Source organism: Mytilus trossulus, chromosome 2, assembly GCF_036588685.1.
Source record: "Mytilus trossulus isolate FHL-02 chromosome 2, PNRI_Mtr1.1.1.hap1, whole genome shotgun sequence".
NCBI classification, from domain to species: domain Eukaryota; kingdom Metazoa; phylum Mollusca; class Bivalvia; order Mytilida; family Mytilidae; genus Mytilus; species Mytilus trossulus.
In genome coordinates, this window is record NC_086374.1 from 80,420,377 (window position 1) to 80,443,941 (window position 23,565).

Sequence of the window (23,565 nt, forward strand, 5' to 3'; positions counted from 1 at the left end):
TTTCATGGGGATTTAATTTCATAGTTTCCTAAAATGTAAGTGGTATTAATATTATATGGAGCTTAAATTTTCGTGTTTTTTTTTTATTTAATGTATATATATTCTTTCCACTAAATAAACAAAGTTAAATCCTCCACAAAAATTTCTGCTTTTACAGTATTTCAAATGATGATTGTGGCCAAGTTTGGCTAAATTTAGCTCAATAGTTTTAAACATATCAGAGGAAAAGATTTTTGAAAAAGATTATGGTCATTGTATGTGTCGTTTTAATATCTGTAACATCTAGTGAAAATTAAGTCCCCCTCTCACCATAAGAAGATAGTTTTATAGACTATTACATCTAGACAAAGTGATGGATTCATTAAAAATCGTCAACAATCATTTCAAATATCATAATTTTATTTTTCACAATCAAATTGTAAATCAAGCCACTGAGGACACTCGGTATTGTATGTGTTTGCCTTTTATAAAACTGCATGTTACATTCAAGGTTAAACATTAATTACAATATCACGAATATGAAAATATCACTGGTCTGACACTGTTCACCACAAATTCATTTAACTTAAACAAAGAGAAAGCTATTCTGTAACTTATTCATATCCGTCATCAGCTAACTTTCTTTTCTTCTATCACAGCCTCATCCCATGGTCCATGTATATTACTGAAAAATAAAATAAAAGTATTTCATAGTTTCTCATACATGGAATTTTATTATTCATACTTTTCCCAAGTCTTTGTATCCATATATAGTTGTGAGTGTTCTTGTAATGTATAATATTAGACCTAGTCCAGTCGAACTAAGTTTGAACCCTCAAACTAATTGCAACAGAAAATGTTTAAGTTCTAATCTTTAGCATTAAGCCCCAAATATACATAGAAAAAAGTCCCCTAAATTGAGGAAAACTCAAATTTACATTTTCAATCTCCTATGAAATGAATTATGAAATCTAGGTTGTAGCTTGATAAAAGATATGAAAACGCATTTGGAGTTGTTTGTTATACTCTAAAGACAGCTAAAATATCAAGAATCAATACATTCTATTGAATATAAGGATGTATCAATTTTTATTGATATTTCTGAAGAAGAAAAAATTGGCAGAGTTATCTCCCTTATCAATGCAAATCTCCATAGGGTTTTAAATATTGATTTTTTTAGTTTTCCTCAAGTTAGATTTTTTCGGGACTATTTTTCTGTGTAAATTTGGGATAAAATACTTAAGATTAAAACTTTAATATCCTCTGTTGCAATTTCTCAAGGTTAGGGTCAAATCTATACTTGATTGACTGGACTAACTTATGAGAATTCATATTTCTTATTTATCTTCACAAATTTTATTCAATAATCATTTAAATCAATCAACAATATCTTCAAATATTTAAAAAAAAAAAAAGTAACTTTTTTTAACCATAATACAAACCAAAATGTAAGTGTCAATAACTTTCTTTGACCTCATGCTACTCATATGGTACTTGCAAAACTTATTGAAAAATGTTCAAATTAACCTATTTAAGGAATGGCTGTAATATTTTTTCTATATATGAAGAAATAAAATAAACAAGAATGTGTCCAAAGAACATGGATATCCCACTTGCACTATCATTTTCCAGGTTCCATGGACCGTGAAATTGGGTAAATATCTAATTTGGAATTACAATTAGAAAGATCATATCATTAGCAAAAAGTGTACTAAGTTTCAAGTTCAATTTCATCAAAAACTACCTTGACCAAAAACTTTAACCTGAAACTTGCACTTTCATTTTTGTCGAGCCTGCGACTTTTGTTGCAGAAAGCTTGACATAGGGCTAGTGATCCAACGGTGGCTGCTACGGCGGCGGCTTCTACTGCGGCTGCGGCGGTGTTAGCTCACTTCTTAAAAGTTATATTTTAGAAGGTGGAAGACCTGGATGCTTCATACTTTGTATGTGGATGCCTCATGTTACGAAGTTTCTGTCAGTGACATGTCCAATGTCCTTGACCTCATTTTCATATATAGTTCAGTGACTAATTGAAAAAAAAGTTAATATTTTTTGTAATGTTAAATTCTCTCTTATTATAAGTAATAGGATAACTATATTTGATATGTTGCGTACCTTGCAAGGTCCTCATACCCGTCAGACAGTTTTCACTTGACCTCTACCTCATTTCATGGATCAGTGAAAAAGGTTAAGTTTTGGTGGTCAAGAACATATCTCAGATACTATAAGCAATAGGTGTAGTATATTCAGTGTATGGAAGGACTGTAAGGTGTACATGTCCAACTGGCAGGTGTCATCTGACCTTGACCTCATTTTCATGGTTCAGTGGTTATAGTTAAGTTTTGTGTTTTGGTCTGTTTTTCTTATACTGTACGCAATAGGTCTTCTATATTTGGTGTATGGAATGATTGTAAGGTGTTCATGTCTAGCTGACAGGTGTCATATAACCTTGATCTCATTTTCATGGTTCAGTGGTCAAAGTTAAGTTTTTGAGTTTTGGTCTTTTTTTCTAATACTATATGCAATATGTCAATTTTATTTGGTGTATGGAAATATTTTTTTATCTTTATGTCAGTCGCGCAGGTTTTATTTGACCTTGACCTCATTTTCACGGTTCATTGCTCTGTGTTAAGTTTTTGTGTTTTAGTCTGTTTTTCTTAAACTATAAGCAATAGGTCAACTATATTTGTTGTATGGAAGAATTGTTAGCTGTACATGTCTGCCTGGCATGGTTCATCTGACCTTGACCTCATTTTCATGGTTCAAAGGACAATGTTTAGTTTTCTTGGTTTGTTAAATTTATGTGACAGTTGTTATAAAGCTTTATCTGTAGGACTATCAACATAATATCAATGATTAGTAAAGAAGGCGAGACATTTCAGTGTGTGCACTCTTGTCTATTTTAAGTGGACCGTGAAATTGGGTTCAAAAGTCTAATTTGGCATTAAAATTAGAAAAAATCATATTATAAGCAACAAGTGTACTAAGTTTCAAATTGATTGGACTTCAGCTTCATCAAAAACTACCTTGACCAAAAACTTTAACCTGAAACTCCCACTTTCATTTTCTATGTTCAGTGAGTGGACCGTGAATTTGAGGTCAAAAGTCTAAGTTGGCTTTAAAATTAGAAAGATCATATCATAAGCAACAAGTGTACTAAGTTTCAAGTTGATTGGACTTCAGCTTCATCAAAAACTTTAACCTGAAGCGGGACGAACGAACAGACGGACGAAGGAAGCCACAGACCAGAAAACATAATGCCCCTCTACTATCGTAGGTGGGGCATAAAAATGTGGCGCACACTGAATAATGTGTTGTGGGTTATTTAAAAGTGTGCACCACATTTTTGAGGTTACATGTATATATAGATAGACAGAATACATATTACAGTCATTTCCTTAAACAATTGTATTTTAATTCAAATTCCATTTTTGAGGAGTTAATCTTGAAAGAAATTTAATGACATCACAGTAACATGACAAAATTATGTCTATGAGCTGATAAACAAAAAAATTTCAGCCAATCAGAAAACATGTTGAATTTAAAATGAAATTATTGTAATTCAAACATTGATATATTGTAAAAATAGCTTGATCTGCCAAAATAGTCTGTTATCTCCAATATATGTATAATATTATAATTATATACTTACTTTTTCAATGGCTGAAGACTGACTAACCATGCAGGACAAATGAATGTGATGAAAAGAAATAATGTAATATAAAATATGGCTGCCACTGTAGAAAATGTCCATAGTAACATGCTGGTAATGATCATGAGCAGGAATGTTAACCATCTTTGTGTCTGTGGAATATGTTTCTGTAAAAGAATAAGAAAATAACAATGGGAAATTAAAACACAAGGTAATGAAAGACACACAAATATAGATTGAGATTAAGAAGTTCACCAAAACTTCACCACTTATGTGCTCTGGAAATCCTGTTCCACTTTAGTTAAATAAAAATAAATATATATTAACAAAGGCCATAGCAGCCGTCCAATGTATCAATTCTAGTATAGCTGTCGACAAAACTCTAGAAAGTAAGACATATAGCCATACTACATACTTGAATTTTGTCTGCAATTAAAGTTTAGATGTAGCCTAGGTTTAAAGTTTTTAAGACATTACTAACTTGTTATTTAACCTTCCTGAGATACTTTGAAATTTGAAAGGAAGCTTTTTATAATATGTTTCGAAAATATTTTTTGCATTTTTCCCATTTCTATTCTGCATAAAAAGAAAGAAGTTTTTGAGTGATCATTTTAGCATAATTTCAAAATCATTTGATGTATTGTGAATAGTAATGTGTGAATTTATCTTATTGGCAATCGTACATCATCTTTTATTTTATTGCCACTGTGAGTCAATCTTATTATGCTAAACTGTAATTCCACTTACTTTGGGGAGAAATTTATTTTTGTAAATTTTGTAAGTAGAAAAATAAAATCAAAATAAATTGTCACAAATATGTAATTTTTTCATGAGAAATAAAGCGTGAGGTTTTTGAAAGATTATAAATGATCTTAAATGGGTAAAGTCCTCTCTGAAGTTGTATATCCATTATGTATAGTGCATATTGCAGTTGTTAATATTCAATGTATTCACTAGATTATATGCCCACATCCATATTTTAAAACATACAATACATTGAGGTCTGTCCATGTCTTGAAGTGGATATCTGCAGTTATATTTCATTGCACATTTAAATTTTGTGGATAAAGCCCTTGATGTAAACCATAAAAATTGGTACCCCACAATTATAAGAGTGCATAAGATAATATAATATTATCAGTCCTGACCAATTATTGATATGCTGTTCATCAAGGATGTTTATTCAATAACAGTGTGCTAACTTATGAAAAATAAGGATATGTGGTATGATCGCAAGTTATCCATTTAAGGTATTATATATGAATAATTATACCAAATATTAAATATACCAACCCTGAGGTTTCTTCTCAACATTGGCCACAAGCCAAAAATTTCTATTGAGAATGTAACAGTAGAAAATGAGTGCCATGTGGTATGTAATCTTGAGGCTAGACAAACTGATGCAAACAAGCCTGCATTTAATGATAATGCTTCTGATACTCTGAAAGTAAAAGTATCTTCATTAAATCAAACTGAACAATTTTAAAGCCTAACTATAGTTTTGATTTCTACAGAAAAGTATCTGCATGTAAATTCTTCTATTATAATCTAAACTTCCTTTCCTTAGAGATGATGTTTGGCTGGTTCCTTTCTAAACTTCCTTTCAAAAGAAGTGATGTTTGGTTGGTTCCTTGTATAGAGCATTAAACTATGATTTACGTGAGAGTGTGTGCAGAACAATCACAGACTCAAACTTTTTATACGTTCAGGTATTTCACATCCATTTTTTTATGGAAATATTCTTTATAAAGCACAAAGGTGTCAGTATTCACCTCAGAAACTTACAAAACCTTTAAATAGACTGATTAAGAAGGGATATAATTACGATACTGTTGTCAAGTCATTAAAGATTGCATATTTTGGTGTTAATATTGAGTCACTGATAAGGTCTTTGCGTCGGAACTAAAGACATTTATTCTAAAAACAGTTGTTGGCATGACACGGGTTATGTTCTTCTCATATATGTTATGATGGTATGATACTAAACCCCTAACGGGAAGGATTGTGCCTGATGTTCATATGATGAAATCATAATCTTTTAGTCAGTTTAATTGAAGTCTGGAGCTGGCATGTCAGTTAACTGCTAGTAGTCTGTTGTTATTTATGTATTATTGTCATTTTGTTTATTTTCTTTGGTTACATCTTCTGACATCAGACTTGGACTTCTCTTGAACTGAATTTTAATGTGCGTATTGTTATGCGTTTATTTTTCTACATTGGTTAGAGGTATAGGGGGAGGGTTGAGATCTCACAAACATGTTTAACCCCGCCGCATTTTTGCGCCTGTCCCAAGTCAGGAGCCTCTGGCCTTTGTTAGTCTTGTATTATTTTTATATTAGTTTCTTGTGTACAATTTGGAAATTAGTATGGCGTTCATTATCACTGAACTAGTATATATTTGTTTAGGGGCCAGCTGAAGGACGCCTCCGGGTGCGGGAATTTCTCGCTACATTGAAGACCTGTTGGTGACCTTCTGCTGTTGTTTTTTATTTGGTCGGGTTGTTGTCTCTTTGACACATTCCCCATTTCCATTCTCAATTTTATTTATTTTTTTGTAGCAAAAAAACTTTACAAACAGGATATTAGGTATAATCATAATCACGATAATACACCTGTCAAAACTTTTACTCAATATTTTTACAAATATAATGATTTATTATGATTATAGAAGTATTATTCAAACTGGAAAACTTTAACAGAGAATATCATACAGCTTTGGCATAACTATATCAGTATCAAGCTGAGACACCCATTCAATCATAATAGCTTTGCTCAATTAGGGACCATAATGGTTGAGGTTTCATACAGTTGGTTAACAATTATGGGATATCTGTGATGAACACATATATATGTACAATTGAAGTAACAACAATTCTGTACTCTTTTGTCCTCGATTATGACATCACCGAATGAAACTGATCCCTGAACTTGTCTTACCATGAACAGTGTCATGGGTGCAACAAGAGGAGCAGACTTGAGTTCCTTTCTGGAGCAACAGTGTACAATGTATTGTATTGTTACCATATATATGTGTTCATCACAACTTTTGTTGCAGAAAGCTCGACATAGGGATAGTGATCCGGCGGCAGCAGCAGTGGCGGCGGTTATGGCGGCAGCAGCTATGGCGGCGGCAGCAACGTAATCTCACTTCTTAAAAGCTTTATATTTTAGAAGGTGGAAGACTTGGATGCTTCATACTTTGTATATAGATGCTTCATGTTATGAAGTTTCCGTCAGTCACATGTCCAATGTCCTTGACCTCATTTTCATGGTTCAGTGACCACTTGAAAAAAAAGTTCAGATTTTTTGTAATGTTGAATTCTCTCTTAATATAGGTAATAGGATAACTATATTTGATATGTGCGTAACTTGCAAGGTCCTCATGTCTGTCAGACAGTTTTCACTTGACCTCGACCTCATTTCATGGATCAGTGAACAAGGTTAAGTTTTGGTGGTCAAGTCCATATCTCAGATACTATAAGCAAAAGGGCTTGTATATTCGGTGTATGGAAGGACTGTAAGGTGTACATGTCCAACTGGCAGGTGTCATCTGACCTTGACCTCATTTTCATGGTTATAGTTAAGTGTTTGTGTTTTGGAGTGTTTTTCTCATACTAAATGCAACAGGTCTACTATATTTGTTGTATGGAATGATTGTAAGGTGAACATGTCTAGCCGGCAGATGTCATGTGACCTTGACCTCATTTTCATGGTACAGTGGTCAAAGTTAAGTTTTTGAGTTTTGGTCTTTTTATCTAATACTATATGCCATAGGTCAACTATATTTGGTGTATGGAAATATTTTATTATCTTTATTATCTTTTTGTCAGTCGGGTAGGTTTTATTTGAGCTCATTTTCACGATTCATTGCACAGTGTTAAGTTTTTGTGTTTTGGTCTTTTTTTCTTCAACTATAAGTAATAGGTCAACTATATATGTTGTATAGAAGCATTGTTAGCTGTACATGTCTGACTGGCATGGTTCATCTGACCTTGACCTCATTTTCAAGGTTCATTGGTCTTTGTTTAGTTTTCTTGATTAATGTTAAGTTTATGTGACAGTTGTAAAAAAGCTTTATACTTAGGACTATCAACATAATATCAATGATTAGTACAGAAGGCGAGACATTTCAGCGCGTGCACTCTTGTTTTATCATATGTAGTGTTTAATGAACTTGTATGTCATATTTTGTTTTGTCCCATGGCTTGTCATTCAATTACAACTTGTGAGCTTCTAAATATCTCTTTTTTTTCTCATACAAGTGTAACCAGGTTTAATACAGCATTTTATACATAAAGAAATGCCCGTACCAAGTCAGGAATTTGACAATTGTTTTCCATTCATTAGATGTGTTTCATCTTTTGATTTTGCCATTTGAATTTTTCTTGGAGTTCAGTATATTTGTTATTTAACTATTTAAATCTTCAACATTTTTACAGCTTGAATGTTTTCAATTCCTCTCTTTTAGGTAAAACTGATAACATGTACATGATATATATGTTGTTTTTTTTTAGGTTGATGCTCTTTCATGTTTAGCAATACTTTAATTACTTACAATGCTGCATTGGCACCATAATGATGAAATACAAGGTTGCCAAGCAACATCATGGCTGTCATGGCATATATTGTATCTGTTGATATTGTCTCTGTTAAGGAAACTAGAACAGGTGACAATCCATAACTGAAACCAGCAAAAACCAGTGCAGTCTTGATATCGTCTAACACTGAAATAAATAATAAATGTTAAAAATTTGTAAGGGTTCCGCGGAACCCAGTGTCTCGCCTACTTTTGCTGTAAATCGCAGTCTCAACAAAAAATGAGGAAAAAAATCAATAAAAAAATTCCTCTTGATACTATCTTTTGATTGTAAGAAGCTTCTGTCCAAGTTTGGTAAAAATCTAGGATAGTTAATGAATCTAATTAATGTTTGAAAACTTAAACTGCCGACTGTATGTAATGTTAACTGGAAGAAAATCTAAGTCCATTTAAAAGTAAAATACAGAAAACATGGAGTTATCTTTTTACAATATTTACTTCTGGATACTATCTTATGGTCATAAATAAGCTTCTGTCCAAGTTTGGTACAAACCCAGGATAGTTTAAGAAAGTAATTAAAATTTTAAAAACTTTAACCACAGAGTGAATGTAATGTTTCCCCGCAGAAAAACTAAGTCCATTTATAAGTAAAATACGGAAAAAATGGATTTATTTTTTTACAAAATTTACTTCTGGATACTATCTTATGATCATAAATAAGCTTCTGTCAAAATTTGGTTCAGACCAAGGATAGTTTAAGAAAGTTATTAAAATTCTAAAAACTTTAACCACAGAGTGAATGTAATGTTTCCCCGCAGAAAAAACTAAGTCCATTTATAAGTAAAATACGGAAAAAATGGAATTTTATTTTTACAAAATTTACTTCTGGATACTATCTTATGATTATAAACAAGCTTCTGTCCAAGTTTGGTAGAAATCCAGTATAGTTTAAGAAAGTTATTAAAATTTCAAAAACTTTAACCACAGAGTGAATATTTGTGGACGCCGCCGACGACGACGCCGACGCCGACGGAAAGTAGGATCGCTTAGTCTCGCTTTTTCGACTAAAGTCGAAGGCTCGACAAAAACCAGTGCAGTCTTGATATTATCTAACACTAAAATAAATAATAAATGTTAAAAACAGTGCAGTCTTGATATTATCTAACGATTGAAACCGGATGTACTGCTAAGGAACGGCAGGGAAATTTGAGCTCCCGAAAAAAGAGGAATTTACGGTAAATTTAAGAACTTATTCTGAATGAAAAGTGCAACAGTATTCAGTAAAAGGACAATTCGTTAAAATGCAAACTTATTATATATAAAAATCAATGCCAACTAACAGAATTTGGGAAAATTGTAAATCAACGATACAATTATCTTGACGTAGCACCGTCTCCAATAGTATCCTATTGTTCTGAAGATTGTTTTGAATATGGCGCCTTAGATACAATGCATTGATACATTAATACCGATGTTATACTTGTTGATAAAGTAAAACTGTATAGAACTAGAAAAACTGTTTGTGAAATAATAATGTCTGAATATAGTTTAGATACCAAAACTGCTACGGTTCTAAACAGTTTATTAGAAGTTGTTCGCGATCTTCAGCATCGATTCGATAAATTTGAAAAGCAAATTGAGAAGATTACTGTAATACAAAGCACGGTTAACTCACTTGCCCATAGAGTCGATGACATAGAAAATAATTTAGAGTCTGTCATGAAAAGGAGCAATGAAATGGAAACGAGCGCTGAAAACATGGGTCACTTAATGCACAAAGTGGTGGACCGGTGTAGAGAAAACATTTCAAACATAACAAGTTTAAAAACTGCAGAATTGCAACAGAAAGATCGTAATGACAACGTAGAATTCAGATTGAGTAACACTGAAGATGATGTTATTGGGCTAAAGTGGCGCTCAATGAAAAACAACCTAATCTTTACTGGAGTTCAATTTCACTCAGAAGAAAACACAGAACATACAATTAATTCCTTTATTAAACAAAAGTTAAACATTGACAAAAAAATCAACTTCGTTACAGTTCACAGATTCGGGAAAAATGGTCGCGAAGGTAATCGTCCAATTTTGGCAAAATTCATTTCAACTAAGGACAAAGAAATTGTATTAAAAAATGGATTCAAATTAAAAGGGACACATTTTGGAGTGCAAGAACAATTTCCAAAAGAAATAGAACAAAAATGAAAAATGTTATACCCGGTGACAAAACAGGCCAGAAGAGAAAAGAGGAAAGTACTGTTGGTTAGAGACAAGCTGTTTATCGATGGTAATCTATTCAAACCGAATATGGAAACATCTAGATCTGGAAACGAAAAACTACAATACGCATGTGCCGACAGCATCATGAATCTGCAAAATACACAACTATACTGTAACAAAAGACTAACACCAAGTCATGAATCTGAATCTACACAACTCTTAACTAAAATGTGCTGTACATGAAAGCAAGTTTGTTCAATTCAAAAGTGAAAAGGGAACTTAATTTCGTCAAAATATTACTTTGCTATCAAACTTTTTATTTTATAGACAATCCGGTACATATTTAAATATTTCTATGTAAACCTCATGTTCACAGTTGTGACTGAGGGTAACTTTGTTGTTATTATTTTCTGTATACCATTGTACTTACAAAGGTTATCGGAATAAACTCTTAACACTAAAATAAATAATAAATGTTAAAAACCAGTGCAGTCTTGATATTATCTAACACTAAAATAAATAATAAATGTTAAAAACCAGTGCAGTCTTGATATTATCTAACAATAAAATAAAAAGTAAATGTTAAAAAACAGTGCAGTCTTGATATCATCTAACACTAAAATAAATAATAAATGTTAAAAACCAGTGCAGTCTTGATATCATCTAACACTAAAATAAAAAAATGTTAAAAAACAGTGCAGTCTTGATATCGTCTAACACTAAAATAAATAATAAATGTTAAAAACCAGTGCAGTCTTGATATCATCTAACACTAAAATAAATAATAAATGTTAAAAACCAGTGCAGTCTTGATATTATCTAACACTAAAATAAATAATAAATGTTAAAAACCAGTGCAGCCTTGAAATCATCTAACACTAAAATAAATAATAAATGTTAAAAACCAGTGCAGTCTTGATATCATCTAACACTAAAATAAATAATAAATGTTAAAAATCAGTGCAGTCTTGATATCCTCTAACACTAAAATAAATAATAAATGTTAAAAACCAGTGCAGTCTTGATATCATCTAACAATAAAATAAATAGTAAATGTTAAAAAACAGTGCAGTCTTGATATCATCTAACACTAAAATAAATAATAAATGTTAACCAGATGCTCCCCAGGGCGTAGCTTTATACGACCGCAGAGGTTGAACCCTGAACGGTTGGGGCAAGTATGGACACAACATTCAAGCTGGATTCAGCTCTTAATTTGGATTGTGATTAAATAGTTGACACAGCATAGGTTTCTGACACAGAATGAATGTGTTCTAATGAAATTAAAATTTTTGTTTTCTCTTAGAGCAATTCACTATGCTGTTGAATATTATTCCTCTCAAAAAAAATGTTTGAAGAAATTTTCTTTTTATTTATGAAATTTCAAATGAGAAAATTGAACCCAATTTTTTTAATCACATCCCCCTTTCCCTTATTCCAAAACTAATCTCAATTAAAATTTCTAATGGAGTTTGCAACAATTACTACTCATTTAAATACATCATAAAATATTAAGATGTAAAAAAACTGCTTGTTATCACTGAATGGTAAAGATTATTTTAATTTATCAGTTGGTAGTAAAAAGTGAATATACTGTACATTGTATATTGTATATATAACAAAGATTTAAGTTGATTCTGGACAAAGAAAGATAACTCCAAATAAAAAAAATTCTTACAATTAGATATTTCTTGCTTACTATTCTGGACAAAGAAAGATAACTCTAATTAAAAAACAAAATTGCTATTTCACAATATTTTGCAATAAGATATTTCTTGCCATTGCGCAATACTGTGCAATTGAAAAGACTTGCTATTGCACAAAACTTAATATAATAATTTTAGATCCTGATTTGGACCAACTTGAAAACTGGGCCCAGAATCAAAAATCTAAGTACATGTTTGGATTCAGCATATCAAAGAACCCTAAGATTTCAATTTTTGTTAAAATCAAACTAAGTTTAATTTTGGACCCTTTGGACCTTAATGTAGACCAATTTGAAAACAAGACCAAAAATGAGGAATCTACATACACAGTTAGATTTGGCATATCAAAGAACCCCATTTATTCAATTTTTGATGAAATCAAACAAAGTTTAATTTTGGACCCCGATTTGGACCAACTTGAAAACTAGGCCGATAATCAAGAATCTAAGTACATTTTTAGATTCAGCATATCAAAGAACCCAACCGATGATTTTTTTGTCAAAATCAAATGAAGTTTAATTATGGACCCTTTGGACCTTAATGTAGACCAATTTGAAAACGGGACCAAAAGTTAAAAATCTACTTACACAGTTAGATTCGGCATATCAAAGAACCCCAATTATTCAATATTGATGAAATCAAACAAAGTTTAATTTTGGACCCTTTGGGCCCCTTATTCCTAAACTGTTGGGACCAAAACTCCCAAAATCATTACCAACCTTTCTTTTATGGTCATAAACCTTGTGTTTAAATTTCATAGATTTCTATTTACTTATACTAAAGTTATGGTGCGAAAACCAAGAAAAATGCTTATTTGGGTCCCTTTTTGGCCCCTAATTCCTAAACTGTTGGGACCTAAACTCCCAAAATCACTACCAACCTTCCTTTTGTGGTCATAAACATTGTGTTTAAATTTCATTATTTTCTATTTACTTAAACTAAAGTTATTGTGCGAAAACCAAGAATAATGCTTATTTGGGCCCTTTTTTGGCCCCTAATTCCTACACTATTGAAACCAAAACTCCCACAATCAATCCCAACCTTTCTTTTGTGGTCAGAAACCTTGTGTCAAAATTTCATAGATTTCTATTAACTTAAGCTTAAGTTATAGTGCGAAAACCAAGAAAATGCTTATTTGGGCCCTTTTTGGCCCCTAATTCCTAAAATGTTGGGACCAAAACTCCCAAAATCAATACCAACCTTCCTTTTGTGGTCAATAACCTTGTGATAAAATTTTATAGATTTATATTCACTTTTACTAAAGTAAGAGTGCGAAAACTAAAAGTATTCAGACGACGACAACGACAACGACGACGACGCCAACGTGATAGCAATATACGACGAAAATTTTTTCAAAATTTGCGGTCGTATAAAAATCAGTGCAGTCTTGATATCATCTAACACTAAAATAAATAAAAAATGTTAAAAACCAGTGCAGTCTTGATATCATCTAACACTAAAATAAATAGTAAATGTTAAAAACCAGTGCAGTCTTGATATTATCTAACACTAAAATAAATAATAAATGTTAAAAACCAGTGCAGTCTTGATATCATCTAACACTAAAATAAATAATAAATGTTAAAAACCAGTGCAGTCTTTATATTATATAACACTTAAATAAATAGTAAATGTAAAAAACCAGTGCAGTTTTGAAATCATCTAACACTAAAATAAATAATTAATGTTAAAAACCAGTGCAGTCTTGATATCATCTAACACTAAAATAAATAGTAAATGTAAAAAACCAGTGCAGTCTTGATATTATCTAACACTAAAATAAATAATAAATGTTAAAAACCAGTGCAGTCTTGATATTATCTAACACTAAAATAAATAGTAAATGTTAAAAAACAGTGCAGTCTTGATATCATCTAACACTTAAATAAATAGTAAATGTTAAAAAAACAGTGCAGTCTTGATATCATCTAACACTAAAATAAATAATTAATGTTAAAACCAGTGCAGTCTTGATATTATCTAACACTAAAATAAATAGTAAATGTTAAAAAACCAGTGCAGTCTTGATATCATCTAACACTAAAATAAATAATTAATGTTAAAAACCAGTGCAGTCTTGATATCATCTAACACTAAAATAAATAGTAAATGTTAAAAACCAGTGCAGTCTTGATATCATCTAACACTAAAATAAATAATTAATGTTAAAAACCAGTGCAGTCTTGATATCATCTAACACTAAAATAAATAGTAAATGTAAAAAACCAGTGCAGTCTTGATATTATCTAACACTAAAATAAATAATAAATGTTAAAAACCAGTGCAGTCTTGATATTATCTAACACTAAAATAAATAGTAAATGTTAAAAAACAGTGCAGTCTTGATATCATCTAACACTTAAATAAATAGTAAATGTTAAAAAAACAGTGCAGTCTTGATATCATCTAACACTAAAATAAATAATTAATGTTAAAACCAGTGCAGTCTTGATATTATCTAACACTAAAATAAATAGTAAATGTTAAAAAACCAGTGCAGTCTTGATATCATCTAACACTAAAATAAATAATTAATGTTAAAAACCAGTGCAGTCTTGATATCATCTAACACTAAAATAAATAGTAAATGTTAAAAACCAGTGCAGTCTTGATATCATCTAACACTAAAATAAATAATAAATATTAAAAAACAGTGCAGTCTTGATATTATCTAACACTAAAATAAATAATAAATGTTAAAAACCAGTGCAGTCTTGATATTATCTAACACTAAAATAAATAGTAAATGTTAAAAAAACAGTGCAGTCTTGATATCATCTAACACTAAAATAAATAATTAATGTTAAAAACCAGTGCCGTCTTGATATTATCTGCACTAAAATAAATAGTAAATGTTAAAAACCAGTGCAGTCTTGATATTATCTAACACTAAAATAAATAATAAATGTTAAAATCCAGTGCAGCCTTGAAATCATCTAACACTAAAATAAATAATTAATGTTAAAAACCAGTGCAGTCTTGATATCATCTAACACTAAAATAAATAATAAATGTTAAAATCAGTGCAGTCTTGATATTATCTAACACTAAAATAAATAGTAAATGTTAAAAACCAGTGCAGTCTTGATATCATCTAACACTAAAATAAATAATAAATGTTAAAATCAGTGCAGTCTTGATATTATCTAACACTAAAATAAATAGTAAATGTTAAAAACCAGTGCAGTCTTGATATCATCTAACACTAAAATAAATAATAAATGTTAAAAACCAGTGCAGTCTTGATATCATCTAACACTAAAATAAATAATAAATGTTAAAAACCAGTGCAGTCTTTATATTACTTATAACACTTAAATAAATAGTAAATATTAAAAACCAGTGCAGCCTTGATATCATCTAACACTAAAATAAATAATAAATGTTAAAATCAGTGCAGTCTTGATATTATCTAACACTAAAATAAATAGTAAATGTTAAAAACCAGTGCAGTCTTGATATCATCTAACACTAAAATAAATAATAAATATTAAAAACCAGTGCAGTCTTGATATCATCTAACACTAAAATAAATAATAAATGTTAAAAACCAGTGCAGTCTTTATATTATATATAACACTTTAATAAATAGTAAATATTAAAAACCAGTGCAGCCTTGAAATCATCTAACACTAAAATAAATAATAAATGTTAAAAACCAGTGCAGTCTTGATATTATCTAACACTAAAATAAATAGTAAATATTAAAAACCAGTGCAGCCTTGAAATCATCTAACACTAAAATAAATAATAAATGTTAAAAAACAGTGCAGTCTTGATATCATCTAACACTAAAATAAATAATTAATGTTAAAAACCAGTGCAGTCTTGATATCATCTAACACTAAAATAAATAATAAATGTTAAAAACCAGTGCAGTCTTGATATTATCTAACACTAAAATAAATAGTAAATGTTAAAAACCAGTGCAGTCTTGTTATCATCTAACACTAAAATAAATAATAAATGTTAAAAAACAGTGCAGTCGTGATATCATCTAACACTAAAATAAATAATAAATGTTAAAAACCAGTGCAGTCTTGATATTATCTAACACTAAAATAAATAGTAAATGTTAAAAACCAGTGCAGTCTTGTTATCATCTTACACTAAAATAAATAATAAATGTTAAAAAACAGTGCAGTCTTGATATCATCTAACACTAAAATAAATAATAAATGTTAAAAACCAGTGCAGTCTTGATATCATCTAACACTAAAATAAATAATAAAAGTTAAAAACCAGTGCAGTCTTTATATTATATAACACTTAAATAAATAGTAAATGTAAAAAACCAGTGCAGTCTTGATATTATCTTACACTAAAATAAATAGTAAATGTTAAAAAATCAGTGCAGTCTTGATATTATCTAACACTAAAATAAATAGTAAATGTTAAAAACCAGTGCAGTCTTGATATTATCTTTCACTAAAATAAATAGTAAATGTTAAAAAATCAGTGCAGTCTTGATATTAACACTAAAATAAATAGTAAATGTTAAAAACCAGTGCAGTCTTGATATCATCTAACACTAAAATAAATAATAAATGTTAAAAACCAGTGCAGTCTTGATATTATCTAACACTAAAATAAATAGTACTTAAAAACCAGTGCAGCCTTGAAATCATCTAACACTTAAATAAATAATAAATGTTAAAAACCAGTGCAGTCTTGATATTATCTAACACTAAAATAAATAGTAAATGTTAAAAACCAGTGCAGTCTTGATATCATCTAACACTAAAATAAATAATTAATGTTAAAAACCAGTGCAGTCTTGATATTATCTAACACTAAAATAAATAATAAATGTTAAAATCCAGTGCAGTCTTGATATTATCTAACAATAAAATAAATAGTAAATGTTAAAAAACAGTGCAGTCTTGATATCATCTAACACTAAAATAAATAATAAATGTTAAAAAACAGTGCAGTCTTGATAACATCTAACACTAAAATAAATAATAAATGTTAAAAAACAGTGCAGTCTTGATATCATCTAACACTAAAATAAATAATAAATGTTAAAAAACAGTGCAGTCTTGATATCATCTAACACTAAAATAAATAATAAATGTTAAAAAACAGTGCAGTCTTGATATCATCTAACACTAAAATAAATAATAAATGTTAAAAAACAGTGCAGTCTTGATATTATCTAACAATAAAATAAATAATAAATGTTAAAAACCAGTGCAGTCTTGATATTATCTAACACTAAAATAAATAAAAAATGTTAAAACCAGTGCAGTCTTGATATTATCTTACACTAAAATAAATAGTAAATGTTAAAAAAACAGTGCAGTCTTGATATTATCTAACACTAAAATAAATAGTAAATGTTAACCAGATGCTCCGCAGGGCGTAGCTTTATACAACCGCAGAGGTTGAACCCTGAACGGTTGAGGCAAGTATGGACACAACATTCAAGCTGGATTCAGCTCTAAATTTGGATTGTGATTAAATAGTTGACACAGCATAGGTTTCTGACACAGAATGAATATATTCAAATGAACTTAAAATTTTTGTTTTCTCTTAGAGCAATTCACTATGCTGTTGAATATTAATCCTCTCAAAAAAAATGTTTGAAGAAATTTTCTTTTTATTTATGAAATTTCAAATGAGAAAAAATGAACCCAATTTTTTAATCACATCCCCCTTTCCCTTATTCCAAAACTAATTTCAATTAAAATATTCTAATGGAGTTTGCAACAATTACTACTCATTTAAATACATCATAAAATATTAAGATGTAAAAAAACTGCTTGTTATCACTGAATGGTAAAGATTATTTAAATTTATCAGTTGGTAGTAAAAAGTGAATATACATTGTATATTGTATATAACAAAGATTTAAGTTGATTCTGGACAAAGAAAGATAACTCCAATTAAAAAAAATTCTTGCAGATATTTCTTGCTTACTATACTGGACAAAGAAAGATAACTCTTAATTAAAAAAAATTTGCTATTTCACAATATTGTGAAATTAGATATTTCTTGCCATTGCACAATACTATGCAATTGAAAAGACTTGCTATTGCACAAAACTTAATATAATAATTTTAGATCCTGATTTGGACCAACTTGAAAACTGGGCCCATAATCAAAAATCTAAGTACATGTTTATATTCAGCATATCAAAGAGGCCCAAGAATTTAATTTTTGTTAAAATCAAACTTAGTTTAATTTTGGACCCTTTGCACTTTAACTTAGACCAATTTTAAAACTGGACCAAAAATTAAGAATCTACATACACAGTTAGATTTGGCATATCAGAGAACCCCAATTATTCAATTTTTGATGAAATCAAACAATGTTTAATTTTGGACCTCGATTTGGGCCAACTTGAAAACTGGGCCAATAATCAAAAATCTAAGTACATTTTTAGATTCAGCATTTCAAAAAACCCCAAGGTTTCAATTTTTGTTAAAATCAAACTAAGTTTAATTTTGGACCCTTTGGACCTTAATGTAGACCAATTTGAAAACAGGACCAAAAATTAAGAATCTACATACACAGTTAGATTCGGCATATTAAAGAACCCCAATTATTCAATTTTGATGAAATCAAACAAAGTTTAATTTTGGACCCTTTGGGCCCCTTTTCCTTAACTGTTGGGACCAAAACTCCCAAAATCAATACCAACCTTCCTTTTATAGTCATAAACCTTGTGTTTAAATTTCATAGATTTCTATTTACTTATACTAACGCTATGGTGCGAAAACCAAGAAAAATGCTTATTTGGGTCCCTTTTTGGCCCCTAATCCCTAAACTGTTGGGACCGAAACTCCCAAAATCAATACCAACCTTCCTTTTGTGGTCATAAACATTGTGTTTAAATTTCATTGATTTCTATTTACTTTAACTAAAGTTATTGTGCGAAAACCAAGAATAATGCTTATTTGGGCCCTTTTTTGGCCCCTAATTCCTAAACTGTTGAAACCAAAACTCCCAAAATCAAGCCCAACCTTTCTTTTGTGGTCATAAACCTTGTGTCAAAATTTCATAGATTTCTATTCACTTTTTCTAAAGTTATAGTGCGAAAACCAAGAAAATGCTTATTTGGGCCCTTTTTGGCCCCTAATTCCTAAAATGTTGGGACCAAAACTACCAAAATCAATACCAGCCTTACTTTTATGGTCATAAACCTTGTGTTAAAATTTCATAGATTTCTATTCACTTTTACTAAAGTTAGAGTGCGAAAACTAAAAGTATTCGGACGACGACGACGACGACGCCAACGTGATAGCAATATACGACGAAATTTTTTTCAAAATTTGCGGTCGTATAAAAACCAGTGCAGTCTTGATATCATCTAACACTAAAATAAATAATAAATGTTAAAAAAAACAGTGCAGTCTTGATATCATCTAACACTTAAATAAATAATAAATGTTAAAAACCAGTGCAGTCTTGATATCATCTAACACTGAAATAAATAATAAATGTTAAAAACCAGATACATCAACATTACACTATTAAAACAAGAATGTGTCCATAGCACAAAGATGCCCAACTCGCATACTATATTTTGTGTATCCAAAATGGTAGTGCTGAGGCTTGGAACATTTAGATATCAAGTCAGTCCCATAAGGTTTTGATTGTTTTTTATCTATACAACTTTATGATACAATGTATCTGTTTAAGACAGGAAACATCAATATTATTCAAAGATAATCAAATTAACATTAATTACAGGGATATACCTTTGATATGTGTACCTATTTAGTGTCCAACTCATGGGCCTAATGACAGATGATATCCCTTTCTTTAGGTTTTAGTTTCTGGTGTAGCTGCTTATTTTCTTTATTTTTGATATGAAGTTTTTATATTAGTGGTCCTTTTTATGAGTTTAATTGATTCTTTTTACCAATTGTGTCTTAATTACTAATGTCGTTGTGCAAAATGTTGTGTCTTCATATTGAGTTATATAATGACTATGCATACATGTTCTGTTAGAGGTTTTGTCTTGGCAATGCTTGGTAGTTATGATCTATATACACTTTTAATAAGTTACGACTATACATACATGTTCTGTTAGATGTTGTGTCTTGGTAGTAATGATCTATGTACACTTTTAACAGGTATCCTATACAGGTCAAGGTCGTTGTTATGGTAAACAAAGTGTGTGGTGATAACCAGCCATTCTCCATGTATACATATGCCACAACAAACAGTCCTAGACTTCCAAAAATAAAAAGCAAGAAAAATATCTTTGAAATAATAAATAGTTATACATAGGGATTTTTTCAAGAAGCCAATACATGAATGGAGGCCCCGGTGTTTTCAAAAACCACAGTCTGATGCCTGTATCCAAATTTGTTGTCTGTACCCAAATTTGTTAGAATCTTTTTTATTTAAAAATTCTGTTGTGTGGAGTTGCAATAAAAAAAATCTACTGCAGTATGTTTAATATTCTAAGTTCAAAAGGACATCAATCATATATAAATAACGGAATCATAATTTCCTGTCGATATGCACATCTACACATCTTCAAAGTTTCAATATTTCAATGATAAATTTTATCAATAGTGATCAAAGCTTAAGCTGACTTGCATTTACCCAGTTAACATTTAATACCTGCTTATCTGTTGAGTTACTTCTCCTGATTGTTCACAAACTGTCCAATAATCATACTTCCTTGTATGTACTGAAAAAGAAGTAACAGAAATTATGTTTTCCTGTAATACATTGTTTAAATATCAGGTCTTAAAATACACATTGCTCCTGTTGAGATATACATGATAAAGCCTAAACTATTTAATTTATAATGCAGACCCTGAAAATCAATTCTCAACAACATAATGACTCAACTTTAATCAATAAGAAGTCACCATAGTCTAGAGGTCAAATACTGTGATCAAGCTGATTTCTTATACAATTTTTCAATCTATAAATGCAGGCGCGTAGCTCCCTATAAGCTAACATGCAGTTGTCTGTACATAGATTCAGCATGCAAAAAAAAAAATGGCAAAATATAAATTTATAAATTGAATGTTAAACATGTTAAAGGAAACATAATGTTGTCACTTTTAAATGAGGGGGGAAAGGACCTTAATCAGGAATCCGGGATCGGATGTTTTTAAGCTCTGGATTTGGGATTGACCCTTTCGGGATCCAGGAATTCTTTTTTAGAATTTCGGGACCTCAGGATTTTGTATTTCTAAGCCCTGGATTTCGGGATTCGTGTTTTTAAAACCAGAATTTTGGGAGCAGGACTCCTCCTACCCCCCTTCTTTAATTGATGAAATATCATTAATTTACAGCAGTCGGTTTCAAAATAAAAGTTTTATCATGATTATTGGAGATTATTACACAAGAGTGCACACACTGAAATGTCTCGCCTTCTTTACTAATCATTGATATTATGTCGATAGTCCTAAGTATAAAGCTTTATTACAACTGTCACATAAACTTAGCATTAACGAAGATAGCTAAACAAAGACCAATGAACCATGAAAATGAGGACAAGGTCAGATGAACCATGCCAGGCAGACATGTACAGCTAACAATTCTTCCACACATTAAATATAGTTGACCTATTACTAATAGTTCAAGAAAAGAAGACCAAAACACAAAAACTTAACACTGTGCAATGAACCGTGAAATTAAGGTCATGGTCAAATAAAAAGTGCGGGACTGACATATAGATCATAAAATATTTCCATACACCAAATATAGTTGACCTATGGCATATAGTATTAGATAAAAAGACCAAAACTCAAAAACTTAACTATAACCACTGAACCATGAAAATGAGGTCAAGGTCAAATGACATCTGCCCACTAGACATGTACACCTTACAAGCATTCCATACAACAAATATAGTAGACCTATTGCATAAAGTATAAGAGAAACAGACCATAACACAAAAACTTAACTATAACCACTGAACCATGAAAATGAGGTCAGATGACACCTGCCAGTTGGACATGTACACCTTACAGTCCTTCCATATGCCGAATACACTAGCCCTATTGCTTATAGAATCTGAGATATGGACTTGACCACCAAAACTTAACCTTGCTCACTGATCCATGAAATGAGGTCAAGGTCAAGTGAAAACTGTCTGACGGGCATGAGGACCTTGCAAGGTACGTGCATACCAAATATAATAATCCTATTACTTATAATAAGAGAGAATTCAACATTACAAAAAATCTGAACTTTTTTTTTCAAGTGGTCACTGAACCATGAAAATGAGGTCAAGGACATTGGACGGAAACTTCGTAACATGAGGCATCTATATACAAAGTATGAAGCATCCAGGTCTTCCAGCTTCTAAAATATAAAGCTTTTAAGAAGTTAGCTAACGCCGCCACCGCCGGATCACTATCCCTATGTCGAGCTTTCTGCAACAAAAAATGCAGGCTCGACAAAAATCAGACCATTTGCAGACAGAAACTTGTAACTTTTACAAGATTTGAATTCGTAATACTCAGCCTAAGACATGTTTTGGAGCACATTTTACTGTGTACGGTTCATCAGATTGGAATGAGACGTACCAATCATATTAGACATGATAAAATTATCAGAACCCTTCAATATTGTTGAAAATAGGGTGAGGCGATGTGGTCAATATACTACCGGAGCCAATCACCCTGCAAACAAGCCAAAACAGTATTGGAAAGTCTTATTATTTTTTGTGTTCATAGACCATATATTATAAGGGAACTAGAGAGTTGAGTCGCGTCTAGTATTATCAGAAAATCACTTCTTTGCCCTATATCTGCTTCATTGTGTTGAAGGAAATATAACAAAATAATGAATCTCAACATTGTCTGAGACATACGAAACTGACCTGGCATGTATTTTGACTAATTCAATTCTATCAGTGTACTATGTATGTTGAAAACAAATGTATGATCAACAACGAACAATGACAGTTACTAGCATTACTGCATATTTATGGGAATTTCAGTGTGAATATTGACAGAGTAATAGAGAAGTTTGTTACTGGCTAGACCTGAAAAGCAGATTTTGGATGATCATTTAAGTAAATTCTATATCACAAATATGTGACAATGTGTTGTTTATGTATTACTCTATTCAGAAGACTTATTATTTATTTTGCATTAATAATTTTTTTACAAGTCCTATCTTCATTGCTGCTCTTTTAACAGTCCTATGACCGAAAACCGAAAACAAAACAACATTTTTCTGCCGAATTAACTAGGTGCCGATTTGACTAGAAGGGCGAACGGAACCGATACCGTTTTAAATAAGTTGTGAAATTGATCATACGGTTCTTTTGGAGTTCATCTAAAAACGACGAATCTACATAATTGTCTGGAACTCTTTGGTCTTCGTACAAAATTTTCCTCCATCGCTTTTGTTGCTTGTCTACCATTTTTGTGGTCATGTGATATAAAATACTTAGGGTGCGCTCTAAAATAAATCCCGAGAAATATTTTTTGGGGGTCTGTCTGAAAACCTCAAACAATAATAGATTGATTATATTTTATATCAATACT

The 23,565-nt window shown here is 30.8% G+C and overlaps 1 protein-coding gene across 1 annotated transcript; it reads right to left on the reverse strand.

The window, feature by feature from the left end:
- Nucleotides 1-381: 381 nt before the first annotated feature.
- LOC134708099 (phosphatidylinositol N-acetylglucosaminyltransferase subunit C-like) lies at nucleotides 382-23,450 on the reverse strand. The gene is made up of 7 exons (XM_063568402.1): nucleotides 23,336-23,450; nucleotides 20,672-20,741; nucleotides 20,121-20,275; nucleotides 8,187-8,355; nucleotides 4,925-5,072; nucleotides 3,632-3,798; nucleotides 382-664 (listed from the first exon to the last, which is right to left on the reverse strand). Exons 1-7 carry the CDS (start codon nucleotides 23,439-23,441, stop codon nucleotides 610-612), a joined length of 870 nt encoding a protein of 289 aa, XP_063424472.1. The 5' UTR covers nucleotides 23,442-23,450; the 3' UTR covers nucleotides 382-609.
- Between the last annotated feature and the right edge of the window lie 115 nt (nucleotides 23,451-23,565).